Raw genomic sequence first — 23,310 nt, 5'->3', positions numbered from 1 at the left:
TTTATCTGGTAAGTAGTTGAACCATACAGAGCAGGAAGGTGCCAGGTTCTAGCCCTTGTCTATGCTGAGTTAGTTGATCAGTTGGGAGGAGAAACACTGACCAGCATTCCTGCTCTTAGCTGCTATCTAGTGAACCTTGCTTGAAAGTGCACATGTATAGACTTTGGCTAAGGATGGGATTGTGATATCCCCCATCAGAATTACTTTTATTTTCTGAGAATGAAGTGTCACAGCCTGTAAAAATTCTACTAATGGATACATAATGCAGAGAAGGAACAACAGAGAACCACTGAATCACAATTACGTTACAGCCATAAAATCGCCTCCCCCCACTAAGTGTGTTTTTTTTAAAAGCAATTTTTAGAGTTCAGTTTTAGAGTTAGTTTTGTTAATGGATGTTAAAGTGCTCCACTCATTGTGTTTTAAGTACCAGTGAACTCCTTACTCCTGTTAAATACACTATTATGCTGTTACAAGAGCTCTGATTCATGCTTCTGAATCTAGTCTTGAGGGGACGCAATTTGATGCTCCACTTTTTGTACAGTAAGTTATGTACAGACTGCAGTCAATACCAGTCCCAACATTGTGGTACCCCAACCCCCAAAAACTATCACTGCCACATGGTTCTTGGGACACACCCCTCCCATGTGCAGAGTCAGGGGGTTGAACCCAATTCTACAGCTAGTGCTGCCAAAGTTGATGGGTAATGACATCAAATTTGTTAGAGCTGTACTCTTTATGAAGTGCCCATTAATGCTCTGGCCCAGAGGCTGACTGCAGTACTAGATCCTCCCTTTCTGTAAACTATTATTAAGTATGCACTTCTCATTGGAATACACAGTATTGCACACTTTTTAATAAACTTTTTCTTTGCTTACCAAGGTGAGGGATGTTAATAATGGGGAGCAGACCACCTTTACTTTCGTATGGTTAGATGCAGAGGAAACCTCCCTCAACTTTGCTCCAATGACCCTCAGCTCCAACCTCAGAAGAGTGTTCTAACTACCCAAGTGAGATATAGTCTATTCCTACACCAGGCACACTATGGTCTCTGGGAATAAAATTAGTGCCAATCAGGGACCATTTGTGCTGTAGAAACTGGATAGAGACTGCCAAAACCCATCTTACTAAGACTCATTCCTGCACAATTACATGATGCTTGAAGACCCAACTCCCAAAGATGCTTTCTGCTGCTAAAAGAACTGTCCGTGTGCCCTCTTAGCACTTAATAGTATCCCAAAAGAAACTGAGGATCTAGAGTTAAACAAATGACCAGAATATAGTGGGATTCATTGTGAAAACTACATATGACCTTGCACATTGTTGTGGTTAATACATCATTAGTATAACAATTTCCTCTTCTTTGTGCCGATTAAGGTGAGGAATGTTAATGCTGAGGACTGTAACACTTTCCATTTCAGGCACCCAGTGTTAGCATCAAGCACTCCCAGATGAGGTGTTACACTGCTAGACACAGAGTAAAGCTCCCTCTACTCTGTGCCTCAGTCCCAATCTCAGAAGAGCACCTCTGCACTACTTTCCATTTTTCACAACAACCATCCTTATGCCAGAGTAAGATTGCATTTTAGTACTGAATTAGGGACAGTTTTGCTCTGTAGGCTGGATTGAGACTGGCCAAACTCATTTCATATAGGACCCTTACAGCCAAACAGAGGATACTTTTATCCCATCAGTTTGGGCTGGATCTGAACCCAAGCCCAGGTTACAAAGGTGAAAGGCCAATGTCTAACCCAGTTCCCTGTATAACAGTTTCACAATGCATGACCTACCTTTTATATGTGTGTTTGTCTTCAAAAGTAAAAATAACCTATGTAACGATCTCGCTCCTGCGAGTGGTTTGTCAGGTTTACTTTTGCTCATCCGACAATCTGATAAGCATTTCAATGACTGAATGAGACCACGTTAAACAAACGACACTGCTGATCACCCGGCCACTTTATGTGGGTCACCAGATTGCTATTTACTGAATTTAGGGCACTAGCACAGCCAGTCCGTTTGAAACACAGCTGCAAGTTCTAATTTGGGATGTGCCAATACTGCAGATTGTATAGATCATTTTTTCCTTCACAGCAGCATATGCCTGTCCTATTACTGATCAACCTGTCAATCCCCAGGTAAGTATAACTTCTAAACTTTTATTTTTCAATTTTGTGCATGCCATGTATGAAATGGATTCATAGGGTCCCATAGTACGGTTACGCATTTCCCCCACAATGATAAGCCCTCGTATCGGAGGCAAGATTCTGAAAGATGTCCACAACCATTTTGTTTTCTCGAATTACTTAGCCTGCCTAACGTGTGATTTAAGAACATAAGAAATAGGAGCAGGAGTAGGTCAATCGGCCCTTTGAGCCTGCTCCACCATTCAATAAGATCATGGCTGATCTGATCCTAACCTCAAATCTAAATTCATGTCCAATTTCCTGCCTGCTCCCCGTAACCCCGAATTCCCTTTAATTCTAGGAAACTGTCTATTTCTGTTTTAAATTTATTAAATGATGTAGCTTCCACAGCTTCCTGGGGCAGCATATTCCACAGACCTACTACCCTCTGAATGAAGAAGTTTCTCCTCATCTCAGTTTTGAAAGAGCAGCCCCTTATTCTAAGATTATGCCCCCTAGTTCTAGTTTCACCCATCCTTGGGAACATCCTTACCGCATCCACCCGATCAAGCCCCTTCACAATCTTATATGTTTCAATAAGATCGCCTCTCATTCTTCTGAACTCCAATGAGTAGAGTCCCAATCTACTCAGCCTCTCCTCATATGTCCGCCCCCTCATCCCCAGGATTAACCGAGTGAACCTTCTTTGTACTGCCTCGAGAGCAAGTATGTCTTTTTTTTTTTAAGTATGGAGACCAAAACTGTATGCAGTATTCCAGGTGCGGTCTCACCAATACCTTATATAACTGCAGCAATACCTCCCTGTTTTTATATTCTATCCCCCTAGCAATAAACGCCAACATTCCGCTGGCCTTCTTGATCACCTGCTGCACCTGCATACTAACTTTTTGATTTTCTTGCACTAGGACCCCCAGATCCCTTTGTACTGCAGTACTTTCCAGTTTCTCGCCATTAAGATAATAACTTGCTCTCTGATTTTTCCTGCCAAAGTGCATAACCTCACATTTTCCAATATTGTATTGCATCTGCCAAATCTCCGCCCACTCACCCAGCCTGTCTATATCCCCTTGTAGGTTTTTTATGTCCTCCTCACTCTCTACTTTCCCTCCCATCTTTGTATCATCTGCAAACTTTGATATGTTACACTCGGTCCCCTCCTCCAAATCGTTAATATAGATTGTAAAGAGTTGGGGACCCAGCACCGACCCCTGCGGAACACCACCGGCTACTGGTTGCCAGTCCGAGAATGAACCATTTATCCCAACTCTCTGCTTCCTGTTAGATAACCAATCCTCCACCCATGCCAGAATATTACCCCCAATCCAGTGATTCTTTATCTTGAGCAATAATCTTTTATGTGGCACCTTGTCGAATGCCTTCTGGAAGTCTAAATACACTACGTCCACTGGTTCCCCTTTATCCACCCTGTACGTTATGTCCTCAAAGAACTCTGAAAATTGATTTTTTTTTAATGCAAATACTACAGTTTGAGCAACAATGTGATTGATGACTTTTGGAGGCTGTGAAAAATACCGTCCATTACTGTGAAAAATACCGTCCATTACTGTTAAAAAAAACTGATGTAAAATTATGAAAAATCACCACAGAAGACACCTATATACAGGGTTAATGATGTCAAAGAAAGAAACCTCTCCTCTTTTGAGGAAGCTGACTCAATTTAAGTCACAGTCCAGGATCTCACCTAAGCGGTCATCTCTGAATAAAACTATAGAGTGAATGTTGGAAGGCCAGATGATGGAGTGGTAGATGGGTGGGGGTGGGGCAGCAGTTACATCCAATCCTATCCTCACCTGAACATCCAAACAATTTCCAACTAGAGTCACTGGATAGTGATCCAGGGCAGGAAACCTAGCTGATTTTCCCCCTTCCTAGCCCAGGGATGTTGAAGCTATTTCTAGCAGCTCCACAGCTGCGATGGCTGAGATCAGCTAACTTAGCTCAGAACAGGAGTTGAATCAGGAACCTTCCTTCCTTGTCTGTGTGGCTCAGTACCACACTGGATAGTGCAATAATCCACCGCGTCAGTGGGACGCTGCTATCTGAGCCTGTCTATGAATTATTATAAAGTCAGAATTAATGGGAAACTTATTTTAGTAGTTTTTCCCAATGATCTTATTTATATAAAGTGTATAGTGTCAATCACTTGAATGACAGATTATTAATGGAGATGTGGTTTTGGGTCTGAGGGCAGATGGAGGGAGGAAGGAGGAGGGGTGAAAGAAGCACAGCAAGGTCCTTCTGCTATTAATAGTGTATCTCAGTTAGTAAACACATCCATTTTGAATGAGTAGCTGGTAATTTTCATGTGTAAACTTTTGCCGCTGTGATGAGGGCAGGAATTGATTCGGCTGTAGAGGCAGTTCGCATGGTTACTTCTCTTTTCCCATCGAATACAATAAGAGCATGAAAATTCAAAACCTTGCTTCCCTGAGCAAGGTGCAATATTCCTACACCCTCGTGCTTCCGTTTGTCACTGGGAGCAGATGCCAGGAGCCATTATATATTCCTCAAGCACTCCCTTGTGATGCAATGATATCCTTTATATCCAACCTTAATACTACTTCTGTAAAAGACTTGAGGATAGCACAGACAAGCATGAAAAACTATTGACATACACAGGCAGAACTAAACATACAGAACTGATAACATGTACCATAGTGTACTGCTGGGGAGGCGAGACTGGCAGGAGAACTTGGGGGCAAGAGGTCGTAGAATACTGGATAGGCTGTGCAGAGGGCTGTAGAGATGGCAAGGGCTAAGAAAGCCAACAACACAGAGAAAGTATTGGAAAAAAGAAACATAGGGTTAATGGAATCATCATCACTGCACAGTAAACACACAAAAACATTAGATATACATTCTACATTCTGAGATTTGTCAAAACAACATTTGTTTTTCCCCTTTTTAATGAGGGCATAAATTGGTCTTTTTTTCTCCCCAGTCACCCTTAATCTTTCTTTCTGGGCCATGCACATCTTGCATTCAAGAGGGTAAGCAGGCAATCTGCTCTCAGGTCTCTGCCAATGGCGTTCTTCAGCCAGCTGCTAGTGGGACTGAATCAAACTGGTGCCACTCCACTGGATAGCCCTATGTACTCGTGCTCCAATGTGTAAACCCACTGAGTTGGTTTGCAATACTAAGATATTGAAAGTAAAAAAAAAACTAATTATAAAAGTCATTAATACAATCAACCATTTTTGAAAATGCAATTGCATAACAATAACCCATCTGGTGTATTTTACAGAATGCATCTTCTTGATGAGATGTGGACTGTACATGTGGCCAACTTATATCTATGAATTTTCTCTGAGACTGACCATACCAGTTAGCAGATACTGTAATTTCCGGTGTATAAGTCAGAACTTCATGTGTAGTTTGATTATAGGGTAGCAATCTAGAGGTTCCTTAAATCAAAATGGTAACAGAAATAGGGAAGCAGCATGGACCAGATTTTAATTTTAAAACCTTGGAAGAGTTAAGTCAGCTGTTATGTACAAACATGTGAAGTGGTGATTGTATGAGGGAGAATGTTGAATTACCTATTGTAGGGAGAGTCTTCCTCATTGTTTAAATTAAGTTCAACCTCCACATACAAACAGGACTAGGAACTTCATCATCCCAGGGGGTAAAGAGAATTAAAATTATTGAGCAACACTATTCTTTTAAGACTGTTCCACCACGCAAAGCTACCTTGATTTGGTGCCTTCTGATTCAACACGTACCACCTAATCATTTCCAGGAGGGTCAGGACCTGCTTAACCATCACTTTGGCTGATGTATATGAACCATGATCTAATTGAATGGCGGAACAGGCTCGAGGGGCTGAATGGCCTACTCCTGTTTCTATGTACTTAACTTGTTTGTACCAGACAGTTATCCAGGTAATGATAGATCTGCTGCTTGTGCTTCAGCAAAGAAAGAACACCAGTAACAGGTATTTGGCAAACACCTTGGCTGCAAAAGTTAAGCCAAGTGGCAGTACTCTGTAGTAACAATTTATGCCTCCTATAGATACTACTTGTAAGCACCTCTGATTCATATCTGGAAGTACACTTGTTTGAGAGCAACTGCTGCAAATATAGGCACCGACCTACGTACAACACTGAAGAGATTTATTGACTTGTCCTCCCATTTTTCAAGATTTATGTATCTGAACCCCTAAGTATTTCTGCTCCTCTTCTCCTTTTAAAGTTTTACTATTTGGTGTATATTTCTTCTCCTTACCCTCCTACCCAAAATATATCACATCACATTTCTCCGCATTAAATTTCATCTATCTGCTCAATCTACTAACCTGTCCATATCCTCCTGAAATCACTTACTGTCTTCTTCACAGTTAACCACATTCCCTATTTTTGCATCATCTGCAAATGTTGACATTTTGCCCCCTACACCCAAGTCCAGGTCATGACTGGGAAGAGCAATGGTCCTAACACTGATCCCTGGTGGACACCACTGTTTACAGTAGTCTTGTTCAGAAAACATCCATTAACCAGTACACTCTGTTTTTGCTCTTCAACTAACTTCCTATACATGCTGCCACAGTCGCTTCAAGACCACATGCCTTAGTTTTATCAACAGGTTTTCCAAGTGGCCCTTTGAAAATCTATATACACAACACCCACTACATGTCCTTTATCACTACATTCTGTGATTTCCTCAAAGGACTCCATTAAATTTGTAAGGCACAACTTGCCTTTTATTAATCTATGCCAACTGTCCTTAATTAACCCACGCCTTTCTAGGTGAGTAGTGATTGTATTTCGTATTATAGCCTCAAGCAACTTAGCCACTGCCAATGTTAGACTGACTGGTCTATAGTTACCTGGTTTATCCCTTTTTGAACAGAGATGTTACGGTGGTGATGACAACTGAAAATCTGTAAAGGCCTGATCTACAGACACATATAGCTGATCTACGACAGAATCCTTACTAGAGGCAACATGCTTAGCTAATTGGATTTCTAATTAGTAGGCAATTTGAAATTTTGCATCAAGGAAACAAGCTGTTAGCTGCAAAGGAATTCTGTGGGCCAGAGCTCCTTGCCTGGAGCCCCAAAAGGGTGAAATTCTCTTCCACATTCCCCCAGCCAAACTGTTCCAGTGCAGCGTTGACATTGGCATCCACCCAACAATATGGACGATTGCCCTGGTGCGCTCTAGCCACAAAAAAAAGAGAAATCTAACCCTGCCAATTACTGCCTCAAACTCCACACAATTATCAAGCAACACCTCCTCACCAATAACCTGCTCACCAATGCTCAATTTATGTTCCACTAGAACCACGTAGCTCCAGATCTCATCACAGACTTGATCCACACCTGGACACAAGAGATGACTGCCAGAAGAGAAGCAAGAGTAGTTGCCCTCCACATTAAAGCAGCATTCGAACGAGTATGGCACCAATGGGAGTCAAAGGGAAAACTCTCCAGTGGCTGGAGCCATACCTAACACAAAGGAAGATTGTTATTGTTGCTGGAGGTCAGTCATCACAGCCCCAGAGCATCACTGTAGAAGTTTCTCAGGGAAGGGTCCTTTGCCCAAACATCTTCAGCAGCTTCATCCTGCATCGTAACGTCAAAAGTCTGGCCGTTCAGACTATTCCATTCAAAACTCATCTCATAATGAAGCAGCCCATGCCAGCCTATAGCAGGACTTGGATAACATCCAAGCTTGGGCTGACAAATGGAAGGTAACATTCATGGCACGTAAGTGCTGGATAATGACAATCTCAAACAGGAGAAAGCCCAACCATCGCCCCATGACCTTCAACAGCATCACCATTGCAGGGTCCCCCACCATCAACATCTTAGGGTCACCACTGACCAGAAGCTGAACTGGACCAGCCACATCAACATTGTGGCTATGAAAACAGGGCAGAGGCTAGGTATTCTGTGACAAATTGCTCACCTCCCATCATCTACAAGGCTCGAGTCAGGAATGTGATAAAATACTCATCACTTGCCCCAATGGGTGCAGTTGCAACAACACTCAAGAAGCTCAACACCATCCAGGACAGAGTGGTTCACTTGATTGGTGCCCCTGCCAATATACTCAATATCCATCCATTCCACCAGCAGCACATTGTGGTTGCAGTATGGACTAGCTGCAGGATGCAGTGTAGCAACTCACCAAGGTCACTTTGACAGCACCTCCCTCCCCTGCAACTGAGAAGGGCAAGAGCAGGGATGTTGTGGGAATACCATCACCTCCAAGTTCTCCTCCAAGTCACACACCATCCTGACTTGAACATATATCGCCATTCTTTGTCGCTGGGTCAAAATCCTGGAATCCCCTACCAAAATCCATATGGGGAGCACCATCACGGCATGGACATCAGCGGTTCAAGAAGGCGGCCCACCACCACCTTCTCAAGGCAACTAATGCAGCCTTGCCAGCATCACCTACATCACTAGAACAATTTTTTTTATATCCTCCTTTTCCCTAACTACAGGTCCGGAGTGCTGCTTGGCCAGTGAGCCCTTCCAGGAAAACTGATAATGATACCCATCTACATTGAATTCTCTAGCTGACCTGGAGCTTGTGCACAGAACTAGAAATTGGCATCTCTCTGTACTTGGAAGAATCAAGTTTGGATATGTTTGCAGCCCAGTACTGCTTTTCATTGAATCAGTCCTTGTGGTGAGCTCTTGTACTAATTTTGGAGCAGGTTTCACACTTTGTGATGTTGGAAGACAGTAAAGACAGGTGATGTGTGTGTTAGTCACCGGGAAGGATTCACGGCATTTAATACAGATACATATCTTAAATCCTGGAGCTGATATCGACCAGAGGCTGAAGAGGACCTGTTCAGAACTCAAAAAGGCCAAGTACTGCCTCTGGGGTTAAGATGTCTTTCACCATTTAATAAAGTTAATAAATTCAAAAACTTTCACCATGGAACTGCTCCTGACTTCTAAAAATTAAAGCACAAATAAAAAGGTAAACAACGGAAATTTTCTTCCCCAGTGCAACAGGCAACAAAGGGATCTCCTGACATCGGCAACAAAATAACAAAGGCACAGAGAAGAGATATCTGTGGTCACCTGATCAAGGCAGCCATGCATGGTGCAAAGATTTTAAAAGGACAATGTCCCCAAGTGCTTTTACTTTTGTTTAAAAAAAAACTCTGTGGGATGCAGAATTTCCTATTTACATGGGAGAACAAATTCTATTTCTGTCACTAGATGTTAATATAACCATACTGCAAACTCTTGTGGCAAAAATCAAGCACTGCAACACTGCAATGTTTACACTGACTGTTTGTAAACTGTCCAAACAGGCTTGAGGTCCAGAACTTGCACTGTTTTTAAGCTGTACGTAAACTCAGTGCTAACTACTAGAGGGCATTGAAAAGGACTCTGCCCACACCATCAAATTTAAAAGGCAAATTATAACAGGTAACCCACTTGACCTACTGAGTAAATTCAAATGCAGTGGTACCTGTTTGTTGCCATTAGGTGAACTCCTCTTTACATAGCTCACTGACCTCAGGTTTGAGAACTCTGACATTGTACCTTCGGGCCCATGTTAAATGACTGATAAACAGGAACATTGATTTTCTGTTGTCTAATGCAATCCCCAAAACAGTGCCAAAAATCCTGGAATCCCCCAAAATAAAAATGGAATTTGACTTATTCAGTCACCATGATGATGACCCAAATGTATGGATGTGGTTTTCTTGATTAGAGTACAGGCAAGAATTTTCCTCCAAAATCTTTGATTAATATTTCCTGCCATCTATATCCACAAAAAGCAGGTTCTACAACTTGGATTTAATGACTTCTTCAGTTCCCAAGGGTCCAATTAACCTAAATACCCTTTTTCACCCAAGTCAACAGATTCCTTAAGGTTACATTCAGAACCATTGCCCTTCACTGTGATATCCTATAAAGAGTAAAGGAACATTTTATAATACAGTGGTGCATTCTTATAATCATAACAAATTTACTAAATGCAAGCTTGAGAAATGTTTGGTTATGCATTAAATCTGGACTGTCCCTAGGGTGTGTAATCCCAAAGGAGGCCTCGATGACATCTTTCTGGGCGTGACCAAAATCTCTTTTTTGGGGGGTCTCCACCTGAGGGTGGCTCTACATTACTAAACAGTGTGAAAGACTACAGGAACCATCTAATTGAACCTACGCCTGTGGAGAGGCTGATAGTTTTGCCCTAATTATACAGCGGGAGGTCCAATGGGAGCAGCAGAGAACACAACCATTTTAGCTGGAAAAAAAACCTGCTACAATGGTGCAGATCCTGGTGCATTGTAGGCACCACCTACCTATGACGGGATTTTCATGTATGTGCTAGACCTGAGACTTCCCTAGAGCTAATCAAGCTATGCTTTACTTCTATAGTGTGCGGAGAATGCTTAAATGATGAAGAATGATACTTCTCCCCCTTCCCAACCGCCTAGCTCCCTGACAAGTCATGATTCAGTGAGTCATTGTTGAGAGGCCCAGAGTCACAGTGAGACCTTCTTGACATGGAACCTGCTCTGCAGTGATGGACTATTGAAGGATTGTGTTGTACTGGGCTCTGTTTTGGCCTTTCAGCTGAGCAGGAAGCACTCTTGGAAGAGGTACTGTTTTTCAGAGCCATTTCTGAAATTGCCTGCAAGTTGTGCCATTGCACCATAAAGGCTTGCAGCAACTCCTCACCTGTTCACCTACCCATCGAAGGATAGTTGTGACGCAAAATACCAAAAGTTATGCATCTGCCCTCCCATCCAAATCCAGGGCATGAACTGTTGCAGCACACTGGGTGTTTTGGGGTTTTTGATGAGGAGAAGTGATTGACTGCAAAAGGACCATATTGTGCCTGTAACTGTGCAGCCCTTTGATGAATAAACCCAGCTTAGTAGTCTTGTTGACATGCCATTTGGACCAGAGTAGATCCTTACAGGTAAACCTGTTGACAATGCATCCATATGCTTGGTATCACAGTCAGGAGATTCAGGATAATTGTGTTGCGTGGTGAATTTTCCATGCCCTGAAACAAAGTTGTCCACCAAATCTGCAACTGGGGTCTTGTACATGGGTTCTGCCAACTCCATAGAGAATGGATTCGGATAACTTTTGTATGTCAGCTCAGGCATAGCCATAGCCCACAGGGAAGTGGGCTATCTGCACACTGAACGCCTCTGTAAATTACTAGCTCTGGTCAAAACAAACTACCCTCTAGAACTGCCTCCTCCCTTTCAGAGGAATCCTGGTCCCAGATTTCTATAAGCTGATAGAAGAGTTCTCAGATGGATTCCTTCCCCCGAGAAGTTCTAACCTGCCCTCAGGCAGGACAGAATGTGGACATATTGAAAAGACCAGAATACAAATGGATTTGTTAAGGGAGTCAAACTGTTCATGCAAAATACTCTGCTATTCCTCTGGAGGGTCTACACAAGGAACTTGTTTGCCCTCACAGGAATCCACCTATCCCTATATTCCAATGGCTGGCATGGTGAGGTGGGTTGCGACCCCAATTGTCTTGAAAAGGATGCAAAGTTAGCATTCTCTTGCTAAAGACCCCATTCTAAGGAGTGTCTAAGAACACCGCAACAGGAAGCACTACCAGTAAACCGAAAGGGACCATTCCAGTGTAGTTTGTCATAGGCTAACCATCTTTCAGGCCAAGTGGCCTGAGTGTACTAAGCCAGGGCTATTTAGAGATACTTTAGTCTATTGGGCATGGCTTTGGTGGCCCTCTCAATTACTTCCCAAGAGATGGGAACACTTATAGATTTAGATTTATACTGTATTTGGGCCACCCCTGCAAGTGTGTGGCCCAAAAAGGCATTCAGTACTGACTAGTACCAAGGAGGCCTCAATGACAACTTTCTGGGTGCGACTAGAATCTATTTGTTGAGTGGCCTCTGTCTGAGAGAAATTAAACACTGCTAGTCTGATAGCTACTTTCTTGAAGAAATCAGTTATGCCTTGTCTAAGGTTTGTATGATGCTTGGCACTAGTGGGCAGCCAGCTCAGGGTCCTTTGTGGAGAATTCTCACTTCCACCCTGTTAATTGTATCCATGTGATTTATATCAATTAGTGTTAATTGTATTCAGGTGGTGCGTATCAATTGGGAATTCTTGTGTATCCATTTATAGAAGAGCTGATCTAGGGTGTGATGTGGTAATGTGGATCTCTGTGAATAGAGGCTTGGAAGCAACTGAAGACCAGGCTCTAGCATTCTATCCTTCACCACCTGGCTATCCAGTTTGTAACACACCCGACTCGGAGTGATTCAACACATTCAGATTAGCAACTTCCACTTATTTTTTTACTCTGCTCCCCCCCCCACCATTTGTCAATTTTGTCCCAAAAAATATGGGATTTAAGATGCACTCGGCTTTTGTGGGTGTGTTTTAAGGAGAGGAGAGGAAAAAATGGGCAGCATAAGGGAAAAACACCAAAACTAGTCCAATTTAACACCAATTTATCCATTCAGACTTCCTGTAACAGGGTGAATCTATACAGATGCTTTTTCTAAAATGTTTGCTTATGTTTTATAAGTTGCTTCATTAAAAGTGGTGCTGTTACCTCAAAAATATCCTGCAAGATATTTTGGTTCATAAATGGAACAATGGAAGTGTGTGTAATGAGATGATCAGTCGCCGTTATTGTGTCAAGTGTATCCACGACTAAAAATGAAAAACTGCCAACAGCAGTGACCGTGAAGAAATTTTAGCAGATGTCTCGTTATTGCTGTCTGAAATTCCCCAATATCGAGACAACGCAGATTTGAAATCAAGCAACTCAAAACAACTTACAGTAAAGACTGCAAGTTTGGATCTATTTAGGCACATGGAAAAAATTAAATTCTGACAATTTTAGAACCACATTTTCCTGCATTATTTACAGAAACTCATTTTGTTGTTGAAATGTTATGGTTATAAAAATACAGTAAAAGGATTTGGACAAAATATGATATAATAAGCAGGCTCCACTGTACTAAATATTTTACAATGTGTTTGTTCTCAATTCACCCCAAATTGGTAACCCAAATAATTTTAAAACAGGACACAATCAATTTTGCCCTCACCTTATGCAACATCATGACCAAACAATCTATTGCACTTTATGTTAAGGGGAGGAGAGCTGGAGGTACACTGAATGGTGACTCACCTGTGACATCATGTGATTGGTCATTGGTTGCTGCTGAGGTGTGGGTGACAGTTGCTGCTGTTGTGCAGAATTAGACAGAACGGTCCTCCCGGGCTGCTGTGCAGAGGCTTGCACGTAACCTGATGAAGTTAATTCAGGAGTCCCGAGTGGCAAGCCTAGAACAGGAGTCCCAATTCTTACAACACAGAACGGATGATCTTATGAAGCTTTACTTGGCTGCCGTACTAGCTCGTGTACAGCCCCAAAACAAACAAAATCTACTCACTTATATTGTTCAATTCTTGCAGCTCACACAAGCTCAGTTCACACCACAACAAAAAAAATGGATGTCGACTCACAGTGTGTGACACAAAGGGAAAGATAGCTAAGCTGCTGTAACATTGTAACAGAATACTTCAAAAACCATCATGATATTATAGAAATACATTAACTGCTAATATACTAAAAGTTCAGTATCTCTTTTTTCCAAAGTGAAAAGGTTTGGATAGAATCTTAACTCGTTCTCAAGTCATTCTGTTCCCTTTTATAAAGGCAAGTCCAAAATATATTATAAATCACTCGCAGAGACTCAGACAGTGAGACTGCACAATTTATGCCTCAACTCAACATCTAAACAAACATTTGCACTATTTTTGCTGTGGTTTCAGCTGATAAACAGATGGAAACAAATGCTAGAAAATCCTGCAAAAAACTGTGATTTTAAAGGAAACAACAGTTGTGGCAAGAAATTAGTTTCAATTTAAAGGATCCCCCAAAATAAAGGTTACAATACAATTTTTTTTTAAATTCCCCTCCTGGTGAGGAGACATTTCACATTTTGACAGTTGCAGGCCAGAATGGAATAGCTCCACTGACATAGGTGATGGGGCCAGTAGATGGTTTTGTTCTATGTGGGGACTGCATCTTTTCAGTGCTCCGACAAGTTAAAAAGTTCAGTCAGAGCTGGGATTGCAGTTGCTTACCAGCAGCTCTGTGAAAAAGACAGCCCCCAAACATCAGGTCACTGTTTATTATGAGTATCTGGTCGAAGCATGGTACCTGGTACAATACAGTCACGGGATTACAGCACCAAAGGAGTGGCAGCAAGAAATGGCATCATCTGGCAGTGAGGCAACGCATTGCAGCAGTATATCAACTCGTCACGCCACAGTTTATTCCCGTAATTCCTTGTGTGACTAGTTTCCAATCTCAGCCGTGTTGTCAGTGAGAAGGTGTCACATGGAAGCCAGACACTTCTCTACAAGGAGGGAAAGAAAAAAAGAAAATGGGATGGCTAGCCACTCCAGCTGCTCGAATACAATTTGTTAGCAGCCAGTGCAAGAAAGACATTGGATGAGTCTCGAGAAGCACATCACTTGGTCAGGAATGATATGCGATGACCTTCAAGAAGGAAAATTGGGAAGAAAAAAAAACGTACCGTGAGCCTGTACAGGAAGAGACTTGAAACCAACTGATTATTTATGCAGGTACAGTACAAAAAACAAATCTCTGAAGTGCATCAGCAAAATGCGTACCTGTTTTGGAGACCCTGTTCACACTCTTGCTGCTGCCAATGCTGTCCCCTCGGGTCAGGATGGAGATCCCACTAAAGCTGCTTGCTTTGGTTACTGGCGGCTTCAAACTGCGGTTTGAGCTGTCAGAGTCTGTGCTACTCCACGGCCGAGGCTCAGAGGACTTCAGCTCATTCTCAGTGCTGCTTTGACGGCTGCTAGAAGCTCTGCTTAGGCACTCTCGGTTTCCTCTGCAACAACAGAGACACTAATCAGTGGCCTTAGCACGACCTGTTGAAAATATCTTACAACAGTAAAGTGCTCTGACTGTTCTATGAGGTGTCATCTTGGCTAGATACAAGAGTTTCCTGCTTTTACAGAATTATTGTAAGCCCATTGTTTCTTGTTCACTTTGAACATTAAATTGGACTATTTGAGCACTGCACAAACTTTGCCACAATAATAGGCTGGTGGTGCTGTTCAACTATTTTTCATGCCCAGCATTTTCACAACTGCAACGAACAGAAACAACAAAATTGTCGGCACATCAAACACAAAGTGCTTCAGTAGATCCATTTATTTATTCCAGGAATGCTACACAGTAGAATTTGAGAGTCCAAGAAACGAGAGGCTTTGAGACATATACAGGCAACATGTGGTGTAAATCTAGTACCCCATTGTCCTACACAGCATATCCTATGTATATACATACACTGCTTTACTTTAACACCAATCTGTCAAAATAAATAATTAAGAAGCATTCACATTTTAAGTCAGTGTTAAAGGGCCAACAGAACTCAAAAGTGCAAAATCATGAACACACACATGTTAACCTTAAGGCATTTATACAGCCCCAAACTATTGACATGGATTGCAGCCACACTTTTCTCCAATCTTGACCAGGCACAATAAGACCACGGTGTAAAAGCTGGCAGAGAGTATTTAAAGAGTCACAATAAGTTGACAGAAGAACCACATCAATTTATTCAATTACATGCACACACTTCAACAAACTACTATAACGGCCTCCTTCTGGCTAAAGCCTCTCGTAGACACCCAATGTGCTGTAGTAACTGAAGCAAAATTTCATCCCAATTATAGGTGATTTCTATATAATGACTTCCTATAAGGTCCATATTTGCCACCTCTTGTGGCACAGCATACCGACAGAGAGGGAGGAAAAATAAGCTAATAATGGGGGAATGTAGAAACACATCTGCTCATCAAGGATGGTAGTAGCAAACCTAAACCATAGGTATTTGCCATTCTGGGCATTGTATTGAAGTTGGGTTGAAGTAAGTTATTGAGACTGGATAAAGGGATCTCTCAATTCCCCTTGCACCTAACCTGGAGTCCTCAATTAGAACACCAAGGTACAAGGACACGTATTTCTGTTATAGCTAATTAATCAACACTAAACAAAAATAGTATTGAGATTAAAGTCAAGAGAAACTGGAAATTGACTATCCAGTTTAAAAATATCTTCGGCAGTGTGAACCCATGTACTCTCAGATACAGACCAGCAAAGTACAAAAACTTGTCAGTGACAGAAGAGTAGACGGAACTATGACAAACACATTGCAAAGCCATCCAACGACAAACAGCCATGCACTGGCATAGCACTGCTCTTTAAGAAGCTAGAGCTCCAAATAAATAGTTGAATACCTAAAAAGCTGTCTCCTTTTTTGCAAACTAGAAGAACTGCCTTCTTTGGAGAGTCTGTTGATTGTATTAGAAAGATAAATGTATTTCTAAAGGTTTGGGACATTCTTTGGATAAAAAGAAACAACTACATATATAAGTACTGTGCACATGACACTGACCTGCTCTCCATCAGATAGCCATTGTATGAAGACTGAAAGAGAAAACATGAGAGTATTTTACAAATCTTAAGAATGGAATCGACCTAGAAACCTTTAAGTTTTCTTTTACAAACAGTATGAATCTTGGGGCTCCATCACCTGAACACCGTCATTTACTTCAAACGTTCTGCAGTACTGCAGATAGCCTTTGCCGTTTTTGACAAAAAGAAACTACAGCACTGAACTATTGGGTTTTTAAGCACATGATCTAGGCTGACACTTCACTGCAGTACTGAGACTGTGCAGTACTGTCGGAGGTACTGTCTTCAGACGAGATGTTAAACTGAGGCCCCATCTACCTGTTCTGGGTGCTCATTAAAAATCCAATGCCACTAGTCGAAGAGCAGCAGGGAGTTCTCCTGTTGTCCCAGTCAACATTCTTCCCTCAATGAACACCACCAAAAACAGATTAACCAGTCATTCATTTTATTGTGGTATGCGGTATCTTGCGGTGTGGAAAATGGCTTCCATGTTTGCCCATATAAGTCACTGCACTTCAAAATAATTCAATGTACGTGAAGCACTTTGGGATGTTTGAGAGAGATGTGTACTATGTATAAGCAAGTCTTTCTTCTTGGCTATATGTTCCAAAAGACCTTTGCTAGATAAATTTTGGATCATCCTATTGATCACTTACTACACATTCAAACTGATGGTTGTAGAAGCCCTTTCTCGAATATACAGAGGAAAATATCTAACTTAAATTCTAATTACCGTAAATGAATATGGATTCTTAACAATAGGTTTTTGTAGTCTGCTTATGATTTGATCTCAAGATTAATTTTCATAATTTATTATTCTACAGCAAAATTCCACCTCTCCAAAAAAGAATAAACCCATTTCATGAATAACTATTGTGTGGCTTACTTCTCGAGCAAATATTCGATCTCTAACCCGCTGATACTCTTCCTCTCTTTCTTCTATCGATTTACTTCTCCGGTCATCTCGCAATGGGACTCTCATCTGTAATAGGAACAAACAATCAAGTCCATGGAATTTCTACAAGTAGGTGAGTTTTTAAATTGTCTTATATGAAAGAGGTGCATCCCAACATTCAGCTGCCAATGCAGCAAGGTAAACAACTGTCACATGTATAATCTCTCTGAGAAATTGAATGTTAAAACTATTATGCAGGCAAGGGGCTCTCAACCCATGGGTGGCAAAACCTTCTTAGCATAGTGCAAAAGTCACAAATAGATACTTGCAAAAAACAAAAATAGGATCATGACACTGATTGCCATCTTAAGAACAATCTGGGGTAAGATTCCCTGTGCTCTGTGTAACAAAACCATAAATGCATTTATAAATAATGGCCTAATGATTTCTTCCAAAGCTCCATGTTTCAATGCCATTCACAACATGGTGACATCTGCTGTGACTGTGTCCTCGGTGCCTTATCCCTCAGTTGTCCTAGACTTCTTCCCAGCATTCTATATGTTCAACACGCCATTCTCCTCATCTTCCATTGTCTAGCTCTTCGGGACTGATCTTGCATCATTCCACTCCTATCTGTACAAGCACAGATAGGTATCCTATCTCCAGCAATGGCTTTTCTTCCCACCCCCACACTGTCACCTCTGGAGTTCTCCAAGAACCTATCCTTGGCCCCTTCCCTCTTCCTCATCTACATGGTACCCCTCAGTGGCATCATCCACATATACACGGCCAGTTTCCAAATGCACAGTGACAACACCCAGCTCGACCACTCCACCACCTCCCTTGACCCTCTCTGTGCCGTCAGACTACCTGTCTGACAATCAAGTGATGGATGAGTCAAACTTTCTTTCAACTGAACATCAGGAAGACTGAAGCCATTATTTTTGCCACACCCCATCTAATAAACTCGACTCCCTCACCACTGACTCTATTCCCTTTGCCTGGCCAGCTGCCCAGGCTGAAACAGACCATGCAAAACCTCTCATTTGACCTTGAACTGAGCTTCAAAGCCCACATTCTACCAAACACCTAGGCCACTTGCTTCCACCTCCTCAATATTTGCCCTTCTCCAGCCCTATCTCACCTCTTTTGCCACTGAAACTCTTATCCATGCTTTTATCACCTGTAGACTTGATTTCTCCAATACCTTCACTGCCAGCCCCCCATCCTCCATAAACTCCACTTGTTCAAAAGTTATATAACTATTCAATATTTTCTTGGGGGGAGCAGGGTTTGGTTAATGCCATTAATAAAGTTAGCTTAATGCCAACAGTACTATACATTTCACGTAATACACTCTCAAACTAAGATCCATTTTAGTGTGAAATTTTAAATGCACAAAGGGCTGTTAGCATCTGAAAAAGTAAGATGTGTTAATGTTTCAAGTAGGACCCTTCATCAGATTCTTTTCATTTACAGTATATTCCATCTACCAACTCCATCCTTCTCCCTGGCCACTGTCCGAGGCTGAACCAGACCGTTCGCAACCGTGGCGTCCTATTTGACCATGAGATGAGCTTCCGACCCCATATCCTCTCCATCACCAAGACCGCCTACTTCCATCTTCGTAACATCGCCCGTCTCCGCCCCTGCCTCAGCCCATCTGCTACTGAAACCCTCATCCATGCCTTTGTTACCTCTAGACTCAACTATTCCAATGCTCTCCAGGCCGGCCTCCCATCTTCCACCCTCCATAAACTTGAGCTCATCCAAAACTCTGCTGCCCGTATCCTAACTCGCACCAAGTCCCGTTCACCCATCACCCCTGTGCTCCCTGACCTACATTGGCTCCTGGTCCAGCAATGCCTTGATTTTAAAATTCTCATTCTTGTTTTCAAAACGCCCCATGGCCTCACCCCTCCCTATCTCTGTAACCTCCTCCAGCCTTACAACCCTCCGAGATCTCTGTGCTCCTCCAATTCTTGCCTCTTGCACATCCCCCGGTTTTGATCGTTCCACCATTGGCCGCCGTGCCTTCAGCTGCCTAGGCCCTAAGCTCTGGAATTCCCTCCCTAAACCTCTCAGCCTCTCTCCCTCTCCTCCTTATAGAATCATAGAAGTTTACAACATGGAAACAGGCCCTTCGGCCCAACATGTCCATGTCGCCCAGTTTATACCACTAAGCTAGTCCCAATTGCCTGCACTTGGCCCATATCCCTCTATACCCATCTTACCCATGTAACTGTCCAAATGCTTTTTAAAAGACAAAATTGTACCCGCCTCTACTACTGCCTCTGGCAGCTCGTTCCAGACACTCACCACCCTTTGAGTGAAAAAATTGCCCCTCTGGACCCTTTTGTATCTCTCCCCTCTCACTTTAAATCTATGCCCCCTCGTTACAGACTCCCCTACCTTTGAGAAAAGATTTTGACTATCTACCTTATCTATGCCCCTCATTATTTTATAGACTTCTATAAGATCACCCCTAAACCTCCTACTCTCCAGGGAAAAAAGTCTCAGTCTATCCAACCTCTCCCTATAAGTCAAACCATCAAGTCCCGGTAGCATCCTAGTAAATATTTTCTGCACTCTTTCTAGTTTAATAATATCCTTTCTATAATAGGGTGACCAGAACTGTACACAGTATTCCAAGTGTGGCCTTACTAATGTCTTGTACAACTTCAACAAGACATCCCAACTCCTGTATTCAATGTTCTGACCAATGAAACCAAGCATGCCGAATGCCTTCTTCACCACCCTATCCACCTGTGACTCCACTTTCAAGGAGCTATGAACCTGTACTCCTCGATCTCTTTGTTCTATAACTCTCCCCAACGCCCTACCATTAACGGAGTAGGTCCTGGCCCGATTCGATCTATCACCTCACCTCACCTCACATTTATCTAAATTAAACTCCATCTGCCATTCATCGGCCCACTGGCCCAATTTATCAAGATCCCGTTGCAATCCTAGATAACCTTCTTCGCTGTCCTCCTTAAAACCTACCCCTGTCCTAATATCTCCTTATGTGGCTTGGTATCAAATTTTGTTTGAAAATCGCTCCTGTGAAGCACCTTGGGACGTTTTGGTGCTATAATAAATGTAAGTTGTTGTTATTCTATTTTTATTTCAGATACAGTATTGCTCCTTTGCAAAATAACAATGGTGAAATCTCCCTTCAGTGCTGCTCGAGCGGATTCTTAAAACAACTTGTGCATGATATGGTAACTTGCACCTCTCTTTCTCCCCATTTATTCCCTCCTACGTACGTCCTCAAATAGAAAGGTCAGGAGTTCTCCGTAACTACGTCCAGGACACAAATGAGAGATCGATGAAGCAAACAAACAGCACCGCCATCTCACAAGGATACAAGTGCGTGTTGTCCTTTTCCCCTTTTCTGTCAGTTAACTCCACACCATACGTGAACTCACCTGGTTGTCATCCTTGTCTAGACTTGCGTCATCTCTTTTCAAGATAAATCTCTTTTGAAAATCCATACTCTTCTCATCTTTTATATGGTCTGAAAATCTCTGCTCTGGTCTATGGTGGGGGGAAAAGAAAAACCTTAAATTATGAACTATCAGCTTTCAGTTAAACATTAGGAAGACCGAAGCCATTGCCTTTGGTCCCCACCACAAACCCCACACCCTTGCCACTGATTCAATTCCCCTCCCTGGTCATTGTCTCAGGCTGAACCAGACTGCAACCTTGATACATTACTTGATCTCAAGCTGAGTTTCCAATCCCACATCTTCTCCATCACAAAAACCACCAACTTCCATCTCCATAACATCACCAGCCTCCGCCCCAATTGAGCCCACCTGCGGCTGAAATCCTCATCCATGCCTTTATCATCTCCAGATTCGACTATTCCACCGCTCCCTTGGCCAGCCTCCCATCCTTTACCCTCTTGTAAACTTCAGCTCATTCAAAACTCTGCTGCCCATGTCCCATCCCGCACCAAGTCCCACTCACACGTCACCCCTGTCCTCGTGTTATTTTTTATTCGTTCACGGGATGTGGGCGTCGCTGGCGAGGCCAGCATTTATTGCCCATCCCTAATTGCCCTCGAGAAGGTGGTGGTGAGCCGCCGCCTTCTTGAACCGCTGCAGTCCGTGTGGTGACGGTTCTCCCACAGTGCTGTTCGGAAGGGAGTTCCAGGATTTTGACCCAGCGACAATGAAGGAACGGCGATATATTTCCAAGTCGGGATGGTGTGTGACTTGGAAGGGAACGTGCAGGTGGTGTTGTTCCCATGCGCCTGCTGCTCTTGTCCTTCTAGGTGGTAGAGGTCGCGGGTTTGGGAGGTGCTGTCGAAGAAGCCTTGGCGAGTTGCTGCAGTGCATCCTGTGCATGGTGCACACTGCAGCCACAGTGCGCCGGTGGTGAAGGGAGTGAATGTTTAGGGTGGTGGATGGGGTGCCAATCAAGCGGGCTGCTTTATCTTGGATGGTGTCGAGCTTCTTGAGTGTTGTTGGAGCTGCACTCATCCAGGCAAGTGGAGAGTATTCCATCACACTCCTGACTTGTGCCTTGTAGATGGTGGAAAGGCTTTGGGGAGTCAGGAGGTGAGTCACTCGGCGCAGAATACCCAGCCTCTGACCTGCTCTCGTAGCCACAGTATTTATATGGCTGGTCCAGTTAAGTTTCTGGTCAATGGTGACCCCCAGGATGTTGATGGTGGGGGATTCGGCGATGGTAATGCTGTTGAATGTCAAGGGGAGGTGGTTAGACTCTCTCTTGTTGGAGATGGTCATTGCCTGGCACTTATCTGGCGCGAATGTTACTTGCCACTTATGAGCCCAAGCCTGGTTGTTGTCCAGGTCTTGCTGCATGCGGGCTCGGACTGCTTCATTATCTGAGGGGTTGCGAATGGAACTGAACACTGTGCAGTCATCAGCGAACATCCCCATTTCTGACCTTATGATGGAGGGAAGGTCATTGATGAAGCAGCTGAAGATGGTTGGGCCTAGGACACTGCCCTGAGGAACTCCTGCAGCAATGCCCTGGGGCTGAGATGATTGGCTTCCAACAACCACTACCATCTTCCTTTGTGCTAGGTATGACTCCAGCCACTGGAGAGTTTTCCCCCTGATTCCCATTGACTTCAATTTTACTGGGGCTCCTTGGTGCCACACTCGGTCAAATGCTGCCTTGATGTCAAGGGCAGTCACTCTCACCTCACCTCTGGAATTCAGCTCTTTTGTCCATGTTTGGACCAAGGCTGTAATGAGGTCTGGAGCCGAGTGGTCCTGGCGGAACCCAAACTGAGCATCGGTGAGCAGGTTATTGGTGAGTAAGTGCCGCTTGATAGCACTGTCGACGACACCTTCCATCACTTTGCTGATGATTGAGAGTAGACTGATGGGGCGGTAATTGGCCGGATTGGATTTGTCCTGCTCTTTGTGGACAGGACATACCTGGGCAATTTTCCACATTGTCGGGTAGATGCCAGTGTTGTAGCTGTACTGGAACAGTTTGGCTGGAGGCGCAGCTAGTTCTGGAGCACAAGTTTTCAGCACTACAGCTGGGATGTTGTCGGGGCCCATAGCCTTTGCTGTATCCAGTGCACTCAGCTGTTTCTTGATATCACGTGGAGTGAATCGAATTGGCCGAAGACTGGCTTCCGTGATGGTGGGGATATCGGGAGGAGGCTGAGATGGATCATCCACTCGGCACTTCTGGCTGAAGATGGTTGTCCTACATTGGCTCCTGGTCCCCCAACACCTCCAAATTAAAATGTTCATTCTTGTGTTTAAATTCCTTCATGGCCTCACTCCTCATGCTCTAAAAC

General features: G+C 43.2%; 1 protein-coding gene across 10 annotated transcripts in view; it reads right to left on the bottom strand.

The window, feature by feature from the left end:
• LOC137307292 (R3H domain-containing protein 2) overlaps window positions 1-23,310 on the bottom strand; it is a 172,806-nt gene that overhangs the window by 52,844 nt on the left and 96,652 nt on the right. For 5 of the 10 annotated variants that reach the window (XR_010959098.1, XM_067976746.1, XM_067976751.1 and 2 more), the window contains 7 exons: window positions 20,948-21,056; window positions 17,508-17,603; window positions 16,602-16,633; window positions 16,444-16,497; window positions 14,803-15,029; window positions 13,289-13,443; window positions 4,819-4,920 (listed from right to left, as the gene is read on the bottom strand). Coding sequence is in view for 9 of the 10 variants with exons in the window: in XM_067976746.1 (XP_067832847.1) it covers window positions 4,819-4,920; window positions 13,289-13,443; window positions 14,803-15,029; window positions 16,444-16,497; window positions 16,602-16,633; window positions 17,508-17,603; window positions 20,948-21,056 (775 nt within the window). In the remaining variant the exon portion in view is untranslated. The remainder of the gene's footprint in view (window positions 1-4,818; window positions 4,921-13,288; window positions 13,444-14,802; window positions 15,030-16,443; window positions 16,498-16,601; window positions 16,634-17,507; window positions 17,604-20,947; window positions 21,057-23,310) is intronic. The other 5 variants (XM_067976750.1, XM_067976753.1, XM_067976749.1 and 2 more) reach the window with 3 other exon arrangements.

The sequence above is a fragment of the Heptranchias perlo genome, chromosome X (genome assembly GCF_035084215.1).
Source record: "Heptranchias perlo isolate sHepPer1 chromosome X, sHepPer1.hap1, whole genome shotgun sequence".
Lineage (NCBI taxonomy): Eukaryota > Metazoa > Chordata > Chondrichthyes > Hexanchiformes > Hexanchidae > Heptranchias > Heptranchias perlo.
Note: the sequence above shows the minus strand (reverse complement) of the source record. Positions and strands in the feature narration are given on the sequence as shown.